Here is an 18,916-nt window from a genome sequence, read left to right as displayed (position 1 = left end):
CACATGCCCACTGAAGGCATGAATTTCAATCCATGCCTAAACCAGGAAAGGCATCTGAGCCAGAGAAGGTGATTTTTCATTTGGATCCCAGCTCTTAGCAGAGGGGGAAATGTTTTAAGGAATGCCTGTATACCTGATGAGTACTCTGGGTAGTGAAGGGAAGGCAGATCACTATTTCCCCTAAGAACCAAAAAATGGGAGATACTAAGATGTCAACTCTAAGGAAACGAAAGGACAAGACAGGCAATACTATATGAGGAGCCCTACATTCTAGCCATCCAATGGAGAAGCCACTCCTAGCCTGGTGTGGACAGTTGCTCTGAATTTGCACCTATCTTGCAAGGATGAGAGGAAAGGTATAAATCAAACCCCCAAGATTTGGCCTCAGAGACATTGCCCTCTGCCTGACAGGTCAAGGGGGAAAGAGTGGAATCTTACTTCTTCTGATGTCCATGTCTCCTTTTTCTTGCCCGTGATATGGTTTTAGAGTCAGAGCTCAGCACCCAGAACAAAGCAGAAGAGGGTCTGTGAATGCACTGGCAGAAGTCCCCAATGCCAGACTGCCCCAGACAGTTCCCAGAGACCCAAATCAAAGCAACCTGCCCAGTGCTGTTGGGATGGACCTCACAGGCCTTTGTGCCTTGCAGATGCCCTGCCTTAAGACTGAAGTAAGAGGAAGAGACAGCAACAAAGACATCAATAGTTATTGGACAGGGCATCTTACATTTTCGAAACAGAAACTCCCAGAGTGACATGCCACCATTTATAGATAGGAAATGGCAGCAATTTTTGACACTGGGGAGAAGTGTCAAAGTGTCTCCCTACGATTTACAGGGGGAATTGATGTCAGTTGGCTTATCTGTTACCAGGGAATCCTGCAGCTAGGGCAGCAGCCAGCATGTAGGCAGTTACAAATTAAGCCCTATATTTAAGAGGACTAGATAGACCTGTGAGTGGAGCAGGAACTGGTTGAGCAGGGAGGTGTAGAAAGAGCAAGAGAACAGCTATCTTGAATGGGCTGACCATACACTCCGCCCCTACATAACCTGCACACCCCTTAATATCTTGGTCTTCCCCTCTACCACAATTTTCCTGGGCTCAGGTATATAGAGGATGAACATATACCACAAATGCAACACAAACAACAACAGCTGGTGAATACCGACAGTCTAACAGGTAGGCAACCATTGGCATTTATCAGGCAATTTATCAGGTCAATTTTTCTTGGAATTCCTAAGGACAACAATAGCATATCGCTGTAGACCCAGCCCAGAGTAGGCAATGGCAACCCACTCCAGTACTCTTGTCTGGAAAATCCCATGGATGGCGGAGCCTGGTAGGCTGCAGTCCATGGGGTCTCTAAGAGTTGGACATGGCTGAGCGACTTCACTTTCACCTTTCACTCTCATGCATGGGAGAAGGACATAGTAACCCACTCCAGTGTTCTTGCCTGGAGAATCCTAGGGATGGGGGAGCCTGGTGGGCTGCTGTCTATGGGGTCTCACAGAGTCAGACACGACTGAAGCAACTTAGCAGCAGCAGCAGCAGCAGTAGATCCAGCCATCAAGTTCATTTTGGACTCAGGTCACCATTGTTGCTCTGTCTGCAAACAGATCACTCCACTCAGACTAGACATGAAATATAAGATATTTAACAGGCTCATTGCAGTGAAGATCATGACTATTAAACAAAATACTAGCAGTAACAGCATTGTGACATATTAACACCCTTGACTGCGATATTTGTCCTGGGCTGCAGTACCATTATTCTATCCAACCTCAGTCCTCTTCAGCGAGTGTCAAACACTGGAGGGGGTGTAACAGAACACAAGGTTAATATAATGGTGCCTTTCTCTAGTAGGTTCAGTTCAGTTCAGTCGCTCAGTCGTGTCTGACTCTTTGCAACCCCATGAACCGCAGCACGCCAAGCCTCCCTGTCCATCACTAACTCCCTGAGTCCACCCAAACCCATGTCCATTGAGTCGGTGATCTTGACTGATCTCCTTTAGGATGGACTGGTTGGATCTCCTTGCGGTCCAAGGGACTCTCAAGAGTCTTCTCCAACACCATAGTTCAAAAGCATCAATTCTTCGGCGCTCAGCTTTCTTTATAGTCTCTAGTAGGGGACCTAGATTAATTTCCCAGTCTTCCTAGGTGGGTCCAGATGAAATCTGTAAGTTTCTTTCTAGTCTTAATCCTCACAGGGCTGCAAACCCAAAACACCTGGGACTTCGCTGCCAGTTTTAGTCCCAGGGCCACTTACAATATGTTCCCCTGGCGTAGATCCTGTGGCAAGGGCAAAAGTGAGTTATTCTCCTGATTGTTAGCTGGCAGTGATACTTGGATGGTCAACAGTTGAACTTCGATGATGTTGACTAGTTTGTCTCTGGGTTAACATGATGTAGGTACGCCCTGTGCTGACTGCTGCTGGAATATTTAATGACAAGTTCTGTGACTTAAGCTAGCCTCTTGGTTCACAAGTTGAGACAGTGGGTTTCCTGTATCAGTTGTTGCTTACTTAGTCCACTCATCCTTCTATTCGCCCAGAAGCAGTAGGGCTGTAGGACAGGTGGAAACGCCAGGGTATGGCATTTTTATCAGTCCATTCCTGAACTTCATGGCCACTAAAGCAGTGTTCTTTTGCATTGCTCAGCAACTTGAATAGGCCCACTATAACAGCTTCCACCTGTTGTAAAACATGTAGGCTGCATAGAGCGTTGTTCCTTGACACTATATCCCTGCTCTGCCCCCTCCCACACCTGAGACCAGAAGCCCAGAGGGTACTCTTTTTATTTCGCCATTGCCACAGGTCCCACCCAAACCCTTCAGGGTAAACCACCATGGCCAATTCACAAGCCTGTCCCAGTTAGTGTCCCTAAAACCTATAATTGTTTAGGGGTGGTGGGTCAGGGGTATGTTTGTATTTCGTAGAAAACAATAAAACCAGAAAGGCTCTTATGTTTTGCCTGTATCACAAGCCCTCCCCATGCAGTCAGGTGAACCTGCAGCCCAGGCTGCTACTTTTAAACTGGAAAGAAACTGAGGTTAATAGGATGTCATCTGCTTAATGGAAGAGAAAGATATCTCTCACAGGAACTCACGTGCTAGGGGAATGACACCCCAGGATTATCCCCACAACGTTCCCTTCTCAGTCCTCATTCTCCAACATCTCAGCACTTACGGGATTTTCTGTAGCTTTCTGGCTGACTCACCAATTGTTGGGCTTCACCCTGCAGGTGTGCACGCGTGTTGATGCCCAGCCTTGAGACCAAAGCAAGAGCTGGGAGACAGGGACAAACACGTCCATGGCTTCTTAGATAAGGAATCTTATGTGTCCAAAAAAGAAGGGTCTTAGCACAACCATGTTCAGCAGAGAACAGGAAGGACATGGAGGCAATCTTCACCGCTTGAGGGAGGACCCACCAGTCTAACAGGGAGTTGACGTCAGTTTGTTCATCAGTTACCAGGGAAACCAGTGTCTGGGGCAGCAAGTATGTAGGCAGTTACCATTAAACCCTGTAATTAAGAGAACTGGATAGTCATGTGAGTGAAGGAGGGCTGAGCAGGGGATGACCAGAGAACAGAGAAAGCCATCTTGAGGCAAGTGGAGAGTTGTCCTAGATCTACAGCAGAAAGCAAAAGAGTGACCCCTTCCAGATGGCAGCTCCCCCAGACACTGTCTCCCACGGGCTGTTGCTTCAGCAGCCCTTCACCTGCCCCACTTCTGCTTAATTGGCCAAACACCTCCCAGCTCTTTCTTAGTGTCTGAGCAGGAATGTTGAGATGAGGAGGAAGAGAAGTGGGCACAGCAGGTGCTGTTTCTTGGACTCTGCAGAGGCAGGTTGCTTTGGAAGAGCTCTAGGTCATTGTGCAACTTGCTGGTCTTCTCTGGACCTTGGATTCCTGGACATCTGTGAAACACAGACACTGATGCTGCCACTTTACTCACAGGGCTGCAGTGAGGTACCCATGAGATCCTGGGCTGAGGGTGCTCTCTGAACTCTAATGTGTGTTTAGTCCTGCCACATTAGTGGCAGGTGTCCAGAAGCCAGGTGGACACCTGGGTTCAGGTGGAGGTGAAAATGAGTGAGTCAATAATAAGGAAATTACATTACTTCCTGAAGAGAATTCTCAGGAAACTGGGGCTGAGGGTCAAGTTACAGGGCAGGTATAAAGAGCTAGTGCTTACCCAGGAACTCTTAACTTGCCTGGACATTCTGGAGCCTTACAGGATGCAACTGTGAGTGTCTCTGTCCTTGCCTCTTAATTTGTTTTACAATGTCTGGTGGATATCTCCCTGCCTATGTGGGTGGTTGAAGAAGGCAGGGTGTGTGTAGATCTTCCACTCTAGGAGGTTCAGTGCTGGTAGTGGGAGCAAATGAGGTAATAAGGGGTGCTCTTCACTCTGCTCCCTTTGTTTGGTGGGAGATGTGTTTCCAGGACAGGGAGAGGGGGAGAGTTGGATGTGACATCCAACCAGATCTCTGATGCCATTGTCTGGAAGTCCCCAGGGTAAATGCAATTCATCATCCTCTTGGAAGGAGGCACTTCTCTGGTCAGGAAACCCCTTCCCTCCCACTACATCAGCCTGCTTGGCAACCCTCGGTCCTTTGCACAGGACCCTCGGGCTTTCTTCAAGGTCTCTGCACCTCCTATGATTCTTTTCCATGCTCAAAACTTTACAGTTTCTCTCTGAGATAGGAAAGAAGCCCAACACCTTGAGTGACCCACGTCCTGCACCCACCCCGATCTCACTTAACTCCTGAGTCCCTTTCTGATGGTAACCAGAAGCTCTATTGGACATCAGCTTTCCTCCTCTGAAGCCAGCCTCCCCCTGAGGGCACCCGTCTCTAATGTCCCCTCTTCCATGAGGCCCCTGTCTCAAGTCCTCTCAGAAGGTCTGGGCAGGACTCTAGGTGTGCCAGAAACTTTCCTGGTGGAGCCCAGAAATGACAAATCCTGGCAATGAGCAGTCATGCACCATTCTGTGCTCAGGACAGACCTTACCAAGCATTAGGACTCTGGCTTTTTTTTTTTTTTTTCAGATAGCCTTGCAGACTCCAGTAGTAGTCTGTCCAGAGCAGCAAGTGAGAGGAAACAAGCCAGCATTGTAAGAGGTAAAGCAACCAACTTTCTGGTACAGAAAGGAAGGAGATCAGAGAGGGGATGGGTCTCACCCTGAGGGCCCTCAGTGAGTCCCTCCTGATGAGACAATGGTCTCAGTGAGGAATTCTACATCTTGGCCAAAGTGCCCCTGGCAAGGATGACAAGCCCAAAAAGGGATGACACAGAGTATCTAAGACTAGGTTCATGCTGCTGGCAGACCAGTTCAGAGGTCCAGCTGGTCCTCTCATGTCCTCCCTAGCCAGACCTTATCCTAACTTTCCCTAAACTGCTTTTGGAGCCCTGCTACTCTTGGCCCCAGGGGATGGGAGAGGAGATGGGGGAAGGGCTTCTCCTGACCTCCAGGAGCTGGGCCAGCCCTAATCTTCCTCCTTGGACCAAGAGCACACCCTCTTTCTGTTCCTCTGCCTAGGACATGCTTCTCCTCCCTCTCTCCATGCTGTTCCTGCTCACACAGCCCTGGAGATCCCTGGGAGCAGAAATGAAGATCTATTCCTAGAAAACGCTGGCCAACCCCTGTACCCTGGTTGTGTGTAACCCCCCGGAGGGTGGCTTGCCTGGTCGTGATGGACAAGATGGGAGAGAAGGCCCCCGGGGAGAGAAGGGGGATCCAGGTAGAGCTGGGACCATGGGCTTGTCCTGATGGGAAGGGGTGGGCACTGGAATTGTAACCAACCCAAAACTCTGAATCTTCTGCTGTGGAAACCTTAAAGATGGTCTTCTCAAGAGGGTAGGTTTCCCCCAGATCTTCATTCCACCTATAACATGGCTTTACTAGTTGGCAAACACTGGCTTGCCCAAGTCCCCAGCTCCATAACCACCTGTCCTGATTTCTCCCCTAGGATCTTCTGACTCTAACCACCCTAAGAATGTACAAACATTGAGTGAATGACTGGTATTTGGAGTCCTTTGCTCCAGAACTCATTGGGCTTCCCAAGTGGTACTAGTGGTAAAAAACCTGACTGCCAATTCAGGAGATGTAAGAGATGCAGTCTCGATCCCTGGGTCAGAAAGATCCCCTGCAGGAGGGCCTAGCAACCCATTCCTGTATTCTTGCTTGCAGAATCTCATGGACAGAGGAGCCTGGCCGGCTTTGGGCCATTGGGTTGCACATGACTGAAGTGACTTAGTACACTCATGTAGGAGACATAGAGGACATGGGTTTGATCCCAGGGTTGTGATGATGCCCTGGATAGAAAATAGCAACTCACTCCATTATTGCCTGGAGATAATCATGGACAGAGGAATCTGTCAGGCTAAAATCCACAAAGAGTCAGATGCGACTGAGCACGCACACTCCAAAACTTAACTGTTGTTCATTCTTATTAAATGTTGCCTTTGCAGAATGTTAAATATTTTTGAACTGATGACAGTGTTGTAAGTTTCAGTTTAATCATCTGTAGATGAGAATAATATCAACCACAGTGACAAAGAATTGAGCCAAGGCTTCATTTTTTTGTTGGGTCTCAAGGTAAAGTTTTATCCTTCTGCTGTCCCAACCAGCTGAATTCTCCTGAGGTTTCCAGATGTACTGATTATTAAGGGAATTGTCTGGAAACACTGCCCCACCGGAGAAGATCTGGTTTTTATTGGCAAGAAGTGAGAATTCAATGAACCAGCCACAAGGAGCAGGGGACAACCATGGCCCTGGGCCAAAAGACCAACTGAGGTCTTTTATCTTCTAGAGTTTGTGTTTTGATTGGAGAGGAAAGAAATGAACAACATTAAAGCTGAAAAGAATACATAACATCCCCAGGATTTGTAGGGTAATAGACAAGTATCTGTCTGTATTTTAGAAAGAAAGTAGCTCCCAACTTGAATGGGCTGGGGCCAGGGAAGGCCTCCTAGAAGTGATCTCAGAGCAGGGGTGGTATTCAAGGTGCCAGCTCTCTCTAGCTCCCCAAGGGGCTCTGAAATGAAAAGCATCCCTTCCTCTACCTCCCTGCTCTCATGGCCTCCATGGTTTGTGTACAGGGATGGGCAACCTCTAATGCTCCCTTCTAAGGAGTGCCTTGCTTCCAAGGTACCTGCTGCCCTCCCCAGCCATGGGGGAGCCCAGGAGAGGCTCAGCCAGGGACCAGGTGTCTCTACCTGAGCACAGTGCACCAGGGGGTCTGGGATGTGGGGCCCATCCTCCAGGTTCCCACTGCTTGCCTAGTGAGAATTGAAACTAAGAGCAGGACACAATGTCCAGCACAGAGGCTCTCACCACCCATCAAATACACCAGTCTCCCACCACCTACATATTTTTGGCCAGGCAATCCTGGCCCTTCTTACCCTGGGGAAATGGTTTCCAGATCTGAAATATCACCTCTCCTCTCCAGATCTCTGAATCCTCTTTAGCCTTGAAGTCCTGTTTCCTATGAGTACGTGTGTGTCCATGGGTTGGGGGTGCTGGGATGGGACGAGGGACATCTCATAAGCTGTTTTCTTCACTTGTTACCTGTGCCTCACAGTTTAAAATTCAGTGACAAATTCCTTGCAGACCAGGACCTGGTGCTAACATTTACATCTTGCTCAGTGCTAGGCAGAAAGCTATGTTCCACAGATAGTTTCTCAGCGAACAGAGAAATGAAATGAGGAAATGAACAAATAAGTGAATGAACAAATTAGTAGTAACTGACAGATTTCTTTTATTGTCTTTTTGCACATGAATGCTTTACTCACAACAGTCAACAGATGGAAACAACCCAAGTGTCTATCAACATTTATCCTAGGTGAATGAATAAAGACAATGTATTGTATTCATACTATAGAACATTTCTCAGCCATACAAAGGAATGAAGTACTGAGATGTGCTACAAATTGGATGAGCCTCAAGAATGTCACTCCTAGTTTAAAAAGGCAGACACAAAGGGTCATATAGTCTATGTATTTATATAAAATATCCGGAATAGGTAACAGAGACAGGTAGCTGCCTAGAGGTAGCCAGGGCCTGGGAAGAGGCAGGGAGGGAGTATGGGTTTGAGGTTTACTTTGGGATTAATGAAATGGTTTTGAACTAAAGAGTAGTGGTAGTTGTACAATTATGTCAATGTTCTAAATGCTGCTGAATTGTATACTTTAAATGATTAATTATAGGAAATTCCTGGAGGACCAGTGGTTAGGATTCAGTGTTCTCACTGCCCGGCCTCAGGTTCAATCCCTGACTGGGGAACTGAGATCCTGAAAGCTACACATCACAGTGAGAAAAGAAAAGTTATTTATATTATGTGAACTTCATCTCAATGGAAAAAGAATAACCAGACTCACAGAATTGAGTGTATAATTCTTGAATCAATTAGCATTTCTCCTTGTAGTCTTTGAAGGCAAATCTCTTACAATTTCTGACTTAGGCAGCTTTCTTAAGATAATGTGATTTTTTAAAAAACGTTTAGTCATTTTTCCAAAACAAATTAGTATGTGGTCACTAAATACAAAAAGAAGAAAATCAAAATTGCCTGAATTGTGCCCCTTAGAAAGAACAACTGTTAACACCTTTGTATATGCTGTTCTTGTGATATTTTCAATATATATTACATGTGCACATGCCTGACACATGCATGGACATGTTGAAGAAACCAAATCATATTAAATAGAGTGTTTATAACTTACTTTTATCACTTAATAATGCACAATAATTTAATCTATCTTCCATAATTTTAAAAGCATATTACATAGTTTTTTCTCTTCTTTATATTAAAATAGAATTGATCTATAATATATTAGATTCAGATGTATATCATAATGAATTCATATTTGCATATATTGTGAAATGATTGTCACAATAAGTTATCAACACACATAGTTACAATTTATGTGTGATGAGAACTTTTAAGATCTGCTTGCTCAGCAATATTCAAGCATGCAACCCAGGATTACTAACTATAGTAAGTTCGCTGTACATTGCATTCCTAGGACTCAATTTTTTTTTAACTAGACACTTATACCTTTTGAAGATTTCTATCCATTCTGCTCACTTCCCAACCCCACCTCTAGCAACCACAAATCTGTTCTCTGTATCTGTGAGTATGTTGTTTTTGTTCATTTGTTTTGTTAGATTTCACATATAAGTGAGATCGTATAGTACTGCCCTTCTCTGTGACTTATTCCACTAAGTATAGTGCCTTCAAGGTTCACCAATGTTGCTGCAAATAGCAAAATTTCATTCCTTTTTATGCCTGAATAATGTTCCATTGTATATGTACCCTGCATTTTCTACATCCATTCATCCATCCACAGATACTTGGGCTCTAGGCTGCATGTCTGGGCTAAATGAAGCTGCAATTAACTTGGGGGTACATATATCTTTTCAGGTTAGTGTTTTCATTTTCTTTAGTTAAATACTCAGAAGTGGAATTGATGGATAATATGGTAGCTCTAGTTTTCACTTTCTGAGAAACCTCCATAGTGTTCTCCATAGTGGCTGTACCAGTTCACATCCCTACTGCACAAAGTTTCCCTTTTCGCCACATTCTCCAGCACTTCTTATTTGCTGTCTGATAATAGCCATTCTGAGAGGTGTGAGGTAACAGCTCATTGTGCTTTTGATTTCTATTTCTTTAGTGGTAAGTGTCAGGTGTCATTTCTGGCATAAACTTTGGTTCTGGGAAAGAGGGAGGGTGGAGAGTCCATGATTAAGGGTAAAAGCTGACAGACTTAACTGCCATAAATACCGTAGCCTTGGGACAGGGGCAGGAGCATTGTAGGCAAATTCAAGTGGGTCTTGGTTTGGATCTGCCTCCAAATCTGCAAGCCTGATTCTTCACCTGTAAAATAGGGATGTGGACACGCATTTCCTAGATCACCACTGGACCAGTCATGTGGAGGGGGAGTGTCTATACCCTACAGAACCCTGAAAGAATGGCAGGGCTCTGACTCTGCAGGCAGCTGGCTCCTCCTGGACCAGGATCAGCTTTATGTCCATCTCTTCTGCTGCCACAGGTTTACCAGGACCTGCAGGACAAGCAGGGAGGCCTGGACCAGCTGGCCCTATTGGGCCGAAAGGGGACAATGGCTCTGCTGGAGAACCTGGACCAAAGGGAGACCCTGGACCACCTGGTGAGCAGCTGGGCATGGAATGCAGGTGGCTGCAGATGGTGTGCTGCCACTAGGACATGGCAGTAGGCATGCACAGATTCTATCCCAGGAAGAGGAAGAAGGTCATTCTCGAGGTGGCACGGGGTTGTTTCAGGGAAGACTGGAGCTCCTGGGAAGGGCGGAGAGTGAGGGCAACATCTTTAGGAGGAGGCTGCCTGTCTGACTTCTATTCAGCCCCATCTTTTTTGCACTCCCACTTCCAAGGAGATTCAGTGTCACTGACTGGGCTGGTCCTTTTTCCCAGGGCCTCCAGGTATGCCTGGTCCAGCTGGAAGAGAGGGCCCCTCAGGGAGGCAGGGGAACATGGGACCTCCAGGCACACCAGGCCCCAAAGGAGAGACTGGGCCCAAAGGTAGGTGGGTGGTATGTGGTGGGTGAGGGAGGGAGAGGGGAGGGGTGACATTGGCAGCCCTGGTGGGGACCAGGGTGTGTGCAGAGTGTCTGGAAAAGCCTGGAACCTCCACACCTGGTAGGCCTGGCCTGGGCGTCTCCCCCCCACATTCCCACACTGACTGAATTTCCCCAATGCCGTCCCCAGAGGAGGCCAGGCAGTCAGGAGCAGTCTCCCAGGTCGCTCTCTCACCTGGAGCTGTGAGTGATAAGCTGCACTGCTGAGGAAATGGTACCTGCTGAGCGCACTTTCAGCCGTGTTTCTCCTAATGTGTTCCTTCTGCAGGAGGAGTGGGTGCCCCAGGCATGCAGGGTTCCCCAGGCCCTGCAGGTCTCAAAGGAGAGAGAGGTGCCCCTGGTGAGCCCGGAGCCCCTGGACATGCTGGGGCGGCAGGTGAGCAATGGACGTGGGGCTGGGCTCGTGTTCCCCTGTGCTCACCACCACCACCCTCCAGGTCAGAGCTAGAATTCCAGGATGAGAGCCAGTGTTGGGTTCTGGGAACTGTCTGTCTCCAGGGAGAGGGTGGTGTGAGCAGCAGGGACTGTCTGTATTCAGGGAAAGCTGGTTGTTGTGTTATGTGACAGTCAGTGTACAGAGAGGATGCAAGAGGTTCCAGGCACAGAGGGACATTTGTATGTAGGAGGGTGTACTGCTGGGGGGTATGAAGTCCATGTATGGAGGTTGGGGGGGGTACAAAAATGCTAAAATATCTGTTCAGCACTCACCCATTTCTACTTCTCTAATCCCAGGGCCTGCTGGAGCCATAGGTCCACAGGGGCCTTCAGGTGCCAGGGGCCCCCGAGGACTGAAGGGGGACAGAGGTACTCCTGGAGAAAGAGGAGCAAAGGGTGAGAGTGGACTTACAGGTAAGGAAAACTTGGGGGCTCCATTAGGGTGTGGGGCAGGGAGGAGGCCTTATTTAGCTCAGCTCTCCTCTCAGGCAACCCGTTTAGTTGCAGATGGAGGTAGAAGCAGGAAAGGTTGACAGAGTGGATGGCGAGGTGGACTCTGGTCTTAGCCTCTGTGACTCGCTGGAGGACAACCTGAGCAGATTTTCTATCTGATCTTTATGACAAGCAAACCTCTCTCTCCAGTTCATCAGATAAGCCTGAACAGCAAGTAACTCAATGGATGGAGAATACTCAAGCTATGTGTATTCCTCTCCTACAACCATACCACCCACTACACTGCAAAAGGAAGTGCTATCAGATTCCTAGAATTTGGAATTAAAATGACATCTGGTTCACTGTCAGTGAGGCACAGGGACCTGTTCAGGTCATACTGTTCACGAGAGAAACACAGGAAATCCCGTGGAAGCAGAGGCCAGCTAGGTCAGCAGAAGAGGGCTTCCTAGGCCTCTGTTCCACCTCCTTACCCCACCCCCAATTTGCATCTGCACCTGGACACCCTTCTCTTGAGGCTGGGGTCTGAGTGACCCCAGGCTGTTCTGGATCTGTCTTCACTTGGCCTCTCTCTCCTGCAGAAGTCAATGCTCTCAGGCAGCGGGTGGCAACCTTAGAGGGACAGCTGCGACGCCTCCAAAATGCCTTCTCTCAGTATAACAAAGGTGAGTTCCTGGACCTGACTCTGAGCCAGACCCTGATCATGGGCCTCAGACTTAGTCTGGGCTTGGCTTGCAGTTTGCTGGGCTGGGTCTAAATTGGACTTGCTGGGACCATGACTGGGACTGGACCTAGACCTGGGGCAGGAGTTGGGCTAAGGACAGGGCTGGGACAGAGCTGTGCCCCATGTGCTCCAGGGGCTCAAGTAGATGCACAAGACAAGGAGGAGGATGCAGTCTGAGTCATCCGTTCAGCAGAATTTATCCCGGCCTACCCTGGGTGGGTTCCTATGACAGACAAGGGGACACCCAAGCCAGGATTCATTTCTTCCCTCTGTGGGGCCAGGTGTGCAAATGCCCAGAGAAGAAGCTGCACAGCCCAGGGCAGCAGAGAATCCAGACATGATGCTGAGACTGGGAGTGGGACACCGCCTGTGGGGTTCAAGGCTGCTGGGGACTTGTCCTTGGTGTGTGGCCACTGCATATCTTAACCTAAAGATGTCCCTGGGTCTGGAAGGAATAGGCTGCCTCCAGTCTCTGGCCAGTGCTGGACTCCCCCTGCACCTCTTGTGGAGTTTAAAGCAGAGATTCTTCCCTAAGCCTGGATCCTAAGCAGGCAGAGGCCTCTTGGAGCACACACCTGAGTGCCCTTTGCCTTTGGGATGCTCCATCAACTGCCCTCCTCCTTCTCTGCTCTCCCTGATGACAGTTTTGAATGCACATCACTTATCAGACCTCACTGATCCAAAAGAGAAAGAGTTTTCTGAAGGGGCAGAGCATATAGGGACCTGATTGGGTGAGACACAGGGTTGGCTTCTAAGAACTCAAGCCAACTAAGTACTGAAGTAGTGGGATGAGAATTTTCAGCAGTTTATGTCTTCCTTCTTGCACAATCATATTTACATACGTATTTACTACCTCATTCCCTGGTAGCTCAGCTGGTAAAGAATCTGCCTGCAGTGCAGGAGACCTGGGTTCGATCTCTAGGTCGGGAAGATCCCCTGGAATGGAAATGGCAAACCGCTCCAATATCCTTGCCTGGAAAACCTCATGGACAGAAGTCCCTGGGGGGCTTCAGTCTATGGGGTCAAAAAGAGTCCGGCTCAACTTAAAAACTAACCCTTCATGCAGACTGATATAAACAAAGGAGAACTTGGGCATATGCGCTGGCCACATGTGTGTACCTAAACACCATCACTTAATCCACGTCACCTACATACATGAACACACATGCACACATATGCACACTCATCCTGATGGACCTTGAGTCAGCCCACGTACTTTCAGATCGACACACGAATGTATTCATGCATGCACATGCATACCCACCCAGATGCATGGGACATAAACCAATCACGGCACACGAGCTTGCACTGACCTTGTCCAGGGCTGTCTGGGTGCCATCCTGACTATGTGGAAAATCTGGTCTCTGACTGCTTATTGAATCTAATCAGAGGAAAAGGGCAGCGGGTCAGGGTGCAGCCTGGGTTTCGAACCAGTCCAGTGAGCCCTCTTAGGAGCCCTAAAGATTTCCATGCATGACCCTGGAAGTCAGAAGAGTGTGGATGGGATGGAATAAAAAGAGATACTTAACACATCACATAGGGGATGCTGTTATGCAGTGTACCTTTTCCTTAAAATGCTGTCGTTGCCAGTGTGGGGCTGTACACGACTTTCTGAGGCCCAGACAGGGCTCTCTCCAAAGCCGATCACACCCTGCCCTCCTGCCCCCACATAGAGCTCTCAGATGCCGTCATCCCCTGCTCAGTGGTCCAGGGAGGCTGACTGGCCATAGCATCACTGGCAAGCATATGGGAGCCAACACTGGACTGCCCCCAGTGCAGAAGTCAGCACTTGGCTGCTCTCAGATGCACTACTGTCCTCCCTTTTTCCTCACCCCTTCACACAGCACAGAAGCGCAATGACAGCTCCACATGTCCAGTCATCATGCAAGGGTGAGAGTGAGCCACCTGCTTGGTGTTTTCCACACTCTCAGGAACTGCCCTGGGCTCTACAGTGTCATTTTCCTGCCAAAATCCTTCCTATTTACACAGTAATTAAAGTCCTGGATTCTGGTGAACAACACAGGGAAGAACAGAAAGTGCACATGGGAGCTTTAGTGTCACCTCCAACAAGGTCTGATCCTTGTCTACACCTGACAGTTGGGTGACTTTGGGCCTCTTGTGTAAGCACCTGAGTTCCAGGGTCCTCACCTCTTGCATGATGGATTATTGGGAACTAAATGCCTCGCTTTTGTTCTATCTGGTGCCCTCATACCCTCGAGGGAGCTGGGGACTCCAGTTGGAGCACAAGGTCTAGGTGCTGCCACATCCCCAATCTGACTGTCCTCTTCCCCTAGCGGTGCTCTTCCCTGATGGCCTGGCTGTTGGGGAGAAGATCTTCAAGACGGCAGGTGCTGTAAAATCATATTCGGATGCCCAGCAGCTCTGCAGAGAGGCTAAGGGACAGCTGGCCTCCCCACGCTCTGCAGCTGAGAACGAGGCTGTGAGACAGCTGGCCAGAGCCAAAAACAAGGATGCTTACCTGAGCATGAATGACATCTCCACGGAGGGCAGGTTCACCTACCCCACGGGGGAGTCACTGGTCTATTCCAACTGGGCCAGCGGGGAGCCCAACAACAGCAATGATGGACAGCCAGAGAACTGTGTGGAGATCTATCCTGACGGCAAGTGGAATGACGTACCCTGCAGTGAGCAACTCCTCGTGATCTGCGAGTTTTGAGCCCCACCGCCCTCCACCCCAGGGAGGAAGGGGGCAGTGCCCAGAGCTGTGAGCTGCCAACATCCCAATAAAAAGGTGACCCTCTGCTGCTCACGGCTTCCCCACTGAGCCACGGGATGAGGTCACAAGGAAGGCCTCCTGTGGAACTACTCCCTCAGAATAAAGTTTGAAACTGGCTTCACGTCTGAAAGATTTGTCACAAAAGAGGGGGGCAGCCTGCTGACTCAGGGGTAAGGCTAAAAGGAAGTCTCCAAGATGCCCTTGTTGCAAAATCCAGTGTCTCCTCCTCACCAAGATAGGTGTCTAGCCCTCCACCTCTGCCAAACATGGACCACATTTGACCCCACTGGTCACTGCCTCCTCCTTCCCTTTCGTCTCCTGCCTTCAATCTTTTTATCCTTCAGTCTCTTTCACTCATCTTTCCTCCTCTCCTGAACACTCCACAGAGAGGAGCAGGATCCTCAGCTCTGGCTCCCTTCTCTCCTTGCACTCACTCTAGGCTTGGGCTCATCCTCTCCCATGGTTTCAAATTCTTTCTATTGATGCCTCCCCCAGGTAGAGCCCTGTTTGAACCTCTATGCAAACCCCAGACTCCTCTCATCAAGGCAAGCTGTAGCCCTGGGGCTTGAAGGTTATCATGGCTGCCTCTTGCTGGCAGGGAAGCACCAACTTCTCTGGCCATATTGAGTGGGCTTGTACCCAGTAGACTCCCCTCACCCTTGACCACCCAAGATCTCTTTATTCCCGTGACAATGTGACTGTGGATGGCTCATCAGAGAATGTACCATCTGCACAGTTTTAATCCCTTCTAAAGTTTTAGGCAGAGAGGGTGTCCAGTCATGTTCAGATTCATCCCCCAACATCTTCCTGCCTTGAAGTTCAAGGGATGTTTTTCTCCACTCTGCCTCACAGATAATCTAGGCAAATCCTTCTCGTTTTGCAGACATGGAATCCAAGACACAGAGAGGAACTTGCATAGGTAGTAAGGTAGGAGACAGTGTGTGTCTGGGTTGGACCTCTGGTGTTTGTCGAGTACAATTCAAGCTTTGTTCTTACCCAGAGACTCCAAGGACAAAGCTAGTGGCAAAAGCTGAGCTCTGCTAAAGCAACGAGATAAGGAGCCCACTCCTGAGTTCAACAAAGACTTCCCTGTCGACACATGAGCAGGAAGGCTTCTTGGGGGTCGAAAAGGGAAGGGGGAAGGGGCCCCACCCCATAATAAGTGGACATGCACCCATAGGCCTCTGTGGTGGGATCTTAGAAAACAGTTTCACAGGCATCTTTTGAGGGTCCATGGATGAGTCAGGTGTGAAGAAATTAACAAGATAATTGGCCAAAGGTAAACAATGATCTGGAAGGACTAGCTTATATAAGTTAATTTATGTCACATCTTTACTGCTCTCCCCCTCATTCAGGATGCCCGCACTCCACCATGGGCATGTGCCCCTGCTTAGCTCTGACTTACTGTACTCCTCCTCATTAGAGAGGATGCCCATACCCTTTCTCTCTGGGGGCTTATTTCTGCCTTGCTTCTGTCTTAAATAAACAACCTGCTTCTCTGTGTGCTCTGCCATACAATGTACTGTGTCTCTAATCATAAACTTTGTACCTATTTATAGTTTTTGCCTCCTTGAAACATTCTTGCTTTCAAATGGGTGAAAGAGCCGGAGTCACTTTGCTTCTAGCCTCTAGCTCCTGGTGGTGTGTTGGCTAGGATTCCTGGGGTTTCATCCAGTCTACCCAGGTTCCATCCCTGGGCAGAGAACTAAGATAGCTCTTCAGGAGTGCTCACTGCTCTCCCTCTGAGATCAGGAGAACTGTTGCTACAACTCACTCATGTAAAAGGCCATCTGACCCCAGAACTTACACTTTCGGCTTGTAAGTTTTTGACCATAGGCCTCTGTATATTTACTTGATTTTATTGATGCACTACTGCAAAGAATTCCAGTAGAGCTATTCAAAACCCTAAAGGTTAATGCCATCAAGGTGCTGCATTCAACATGTTAGCAAATCCAGAAGACCCAGCAATAGCCACAGAACTGGAAAAAGTCAATCCTCACCCCAATTCCCAAGAAAAGTAGTAGTAAAGAATGTACTAACTGTTGGATAATTGCACTCATCTCCCATGCTAGTAGGATGATGGTTAAAATTTTGCATGCCAGACTTTAGCACTGTGTGAACCAAGAACTTCCAGAAGCCCAAGCTGGGTCTAGAAAAGGAAGAGGAACAAGAAATCATATTGCCAACTTTTGCTGGATCATAGAGAAAGCAAGGGAATCCAGAAAGACATCTATCTCTACTCCATCGACTATGCTAAAGCCTTTTACTGTGTGGATCATAACAAACTGTGCAAAGCTCTTGAAGAGATGAGCATACCAGACCATCTTACCTGTCTCCTGAGAAACCGGTACATGGGTCAAGAAGCACCAGTCAGAACCCTGTGTGCAACAACTGATTGGTTCAAGATTGAGAAAGGAGTACAACAGGGCGAACTGCTGTTCCCTTGTTTGTTTAACCTACACACTGAGCACACCATGAGAAATGCCAGGCTGGATGAGTTACAAGCTGGAATCAATATGGGTGGGAGAAACATCAATTCAGTTCAGTTCAGTTCAGTTGCTCAGTCGTGTCCGACTCTTTGCGACCCCATGAACTGCAGCACGCCAGGCCTCTCTGTCCATCACCAACTCCCAGAGTCTACCCAAACCCATGTCCATAGAGTCAGTGATGCCATCCAACCATCTCATCCTCTGTCGTCCCCTTCTCCTCCTGCCACCAATCCTACCCAAATTAGGGTCTTTTCCAATGAGTCAACCCTTTGCATGAGGTGGCCAAAGTATTGGAGTTTCAGCTTCAACATCAGTCCTTCCAATGAATACCCAGGGTTGATCTCCTTTAGGATGGATGGATTGGATCTCCTTGCAGTCCAAGGGACTCTCAAGAGTCTTCTCCAACACCACAGTTCAAAAGCATCAATTCTGCGGCGCTCAGCTTTCTTCACCATTCAACTCTCACATCCATACATGACCACTGGAAAAACCATAGCCTTGACTAGATGGACTTTTGTTGGCAAAGTAATGCCTCTGCTTTTAAATATGCTATCTAGGTTAGCCATAACATTCCTTCCAAGGAGTAAGCGTCTTTTAATTTCATGGCTGCAATCACCATCAGTAGTGATTTTGAAGCCCAAAAACATAAAGTCTGACACTGTTTCCACTGTTTCCCCATCTATTTCCCATGAAGTGATAGGACCAGATGCCATGATCTTAGTTTTCTGAACGTTGAGCTTTAAGCCAACTTTTTCACTCTCCTCTTCAACTGTCATCAAGAGGGTCTTTAGTTCTTCTTCACTTTCTGCCAGAAGGGTGGTGTCATCCGCATATCTGAGGTTATTGATATTTCTCCCGGCAATCTTGATTCCAGCTTGTGTTTATTCCAGCCCAGCGTTTCTCATGATGTACTCTGCATGTAAGTTAAATAAGCAGGGTGACAATATACAGCCTTGACGTACTCCTTTTCCTATTTGGAACCAGTCTGTTGTTCCATGTCCAGTTCTAACTGTTGCTTCCTGACCTGCATACAGGTTTCTCAAGAGACAGGTCAGATGGTCTGGGATTCCCATCTCTTTCAGAATTTTCCACAGTTTATTGTGATCCACACAGTCAAAGGCTTTGGCATAGTCAGTAAAGCAGAAATAGATGTTTTTCTGGAACTCTCTTGCTTTTTCGATGATCCAGCGGATATCGGCAATTTGATCTCTGGTTCCTCTGCCTTTTCTAAAACCAGCTTCAACATCTGGAAGTTCACGGTTCACGTATTGCTGAAGCCTGGCTTGGAGAATTTTGAGCATTACTTTACTAGCATGTGAGATGAGTGCAGTTGTGCAGTAGTTTGAGCATTCTTTGGCATTGCCTTTCTTTGGGATTGGAACAAAAACTGACCTTTTCCAGTCCTGTGGCCACTGCTGAGTTTTCCAAATTTGCTGGCATATCGAGTGCAGCACTTTCACAGCATCACCTT

General features: G+C 48.0%; 1 protein-coding gene across 1 annotated transcript in view; it reads left to right on the top strand.

The window, feature by feature from the left end:
- The window catches only part of LOC145539734 (uncharacterized), a 32,525-nt gene extending 17,452 nt beyond the window's left edge, over window positions 1-15,073 (top strand). Inside the window, exons 3-8 of the mRNA XM_081573802.1 lie at window positions 10,047-10,163; window positions 10,447-10,554; window positions 10,879-10,986; window positions 11,343-11,459; window positions 12,077-12,160; window positions 14,514-15,073. Coding sequence (XP_081429928.1) covers window positions 10,047-10,163; window positions 10,447-10,554; window positions 10,879-10,986; window positions 11,343-11,459; window positions 12,077-12,160; window positions 14,514-14,896 — 917 coding nt within the window. The 3' untranslated portion in view covers window positions 14,897-15,073. The remainder of the gene's footprint in view (window positions 1-10,046; window positions 10,164-10,446; window positions 10,555-10,878; window positions 10,987-11,342; window positions 11,460-12,076; window positions 12,161-14,513) is intronic.
- Window positions 15,074-18,916: the final 3,843 nt, after the last annotated feature.

This window comes from Giraffa tippelskirchi, chromosome 2, assembly GCF_054371585.1.
Source record: "Giraffa tippelskirchi isolate mGirTip1 chromosome 2, T2T-mGirTip1v1.2.pri, whole genome shotgun sequence".
Lineage (NCBI taxonomy): Eukaryota > Metazoa > Chordata > Mammalia > Artiodactyla > Giraffidae > Giraffa > Giraffa tippelskirchi.
Note: the sequence above shows the minus strand (reverse complement) of the source record. Positions and strands in the feature narration are given on the sequence as shown.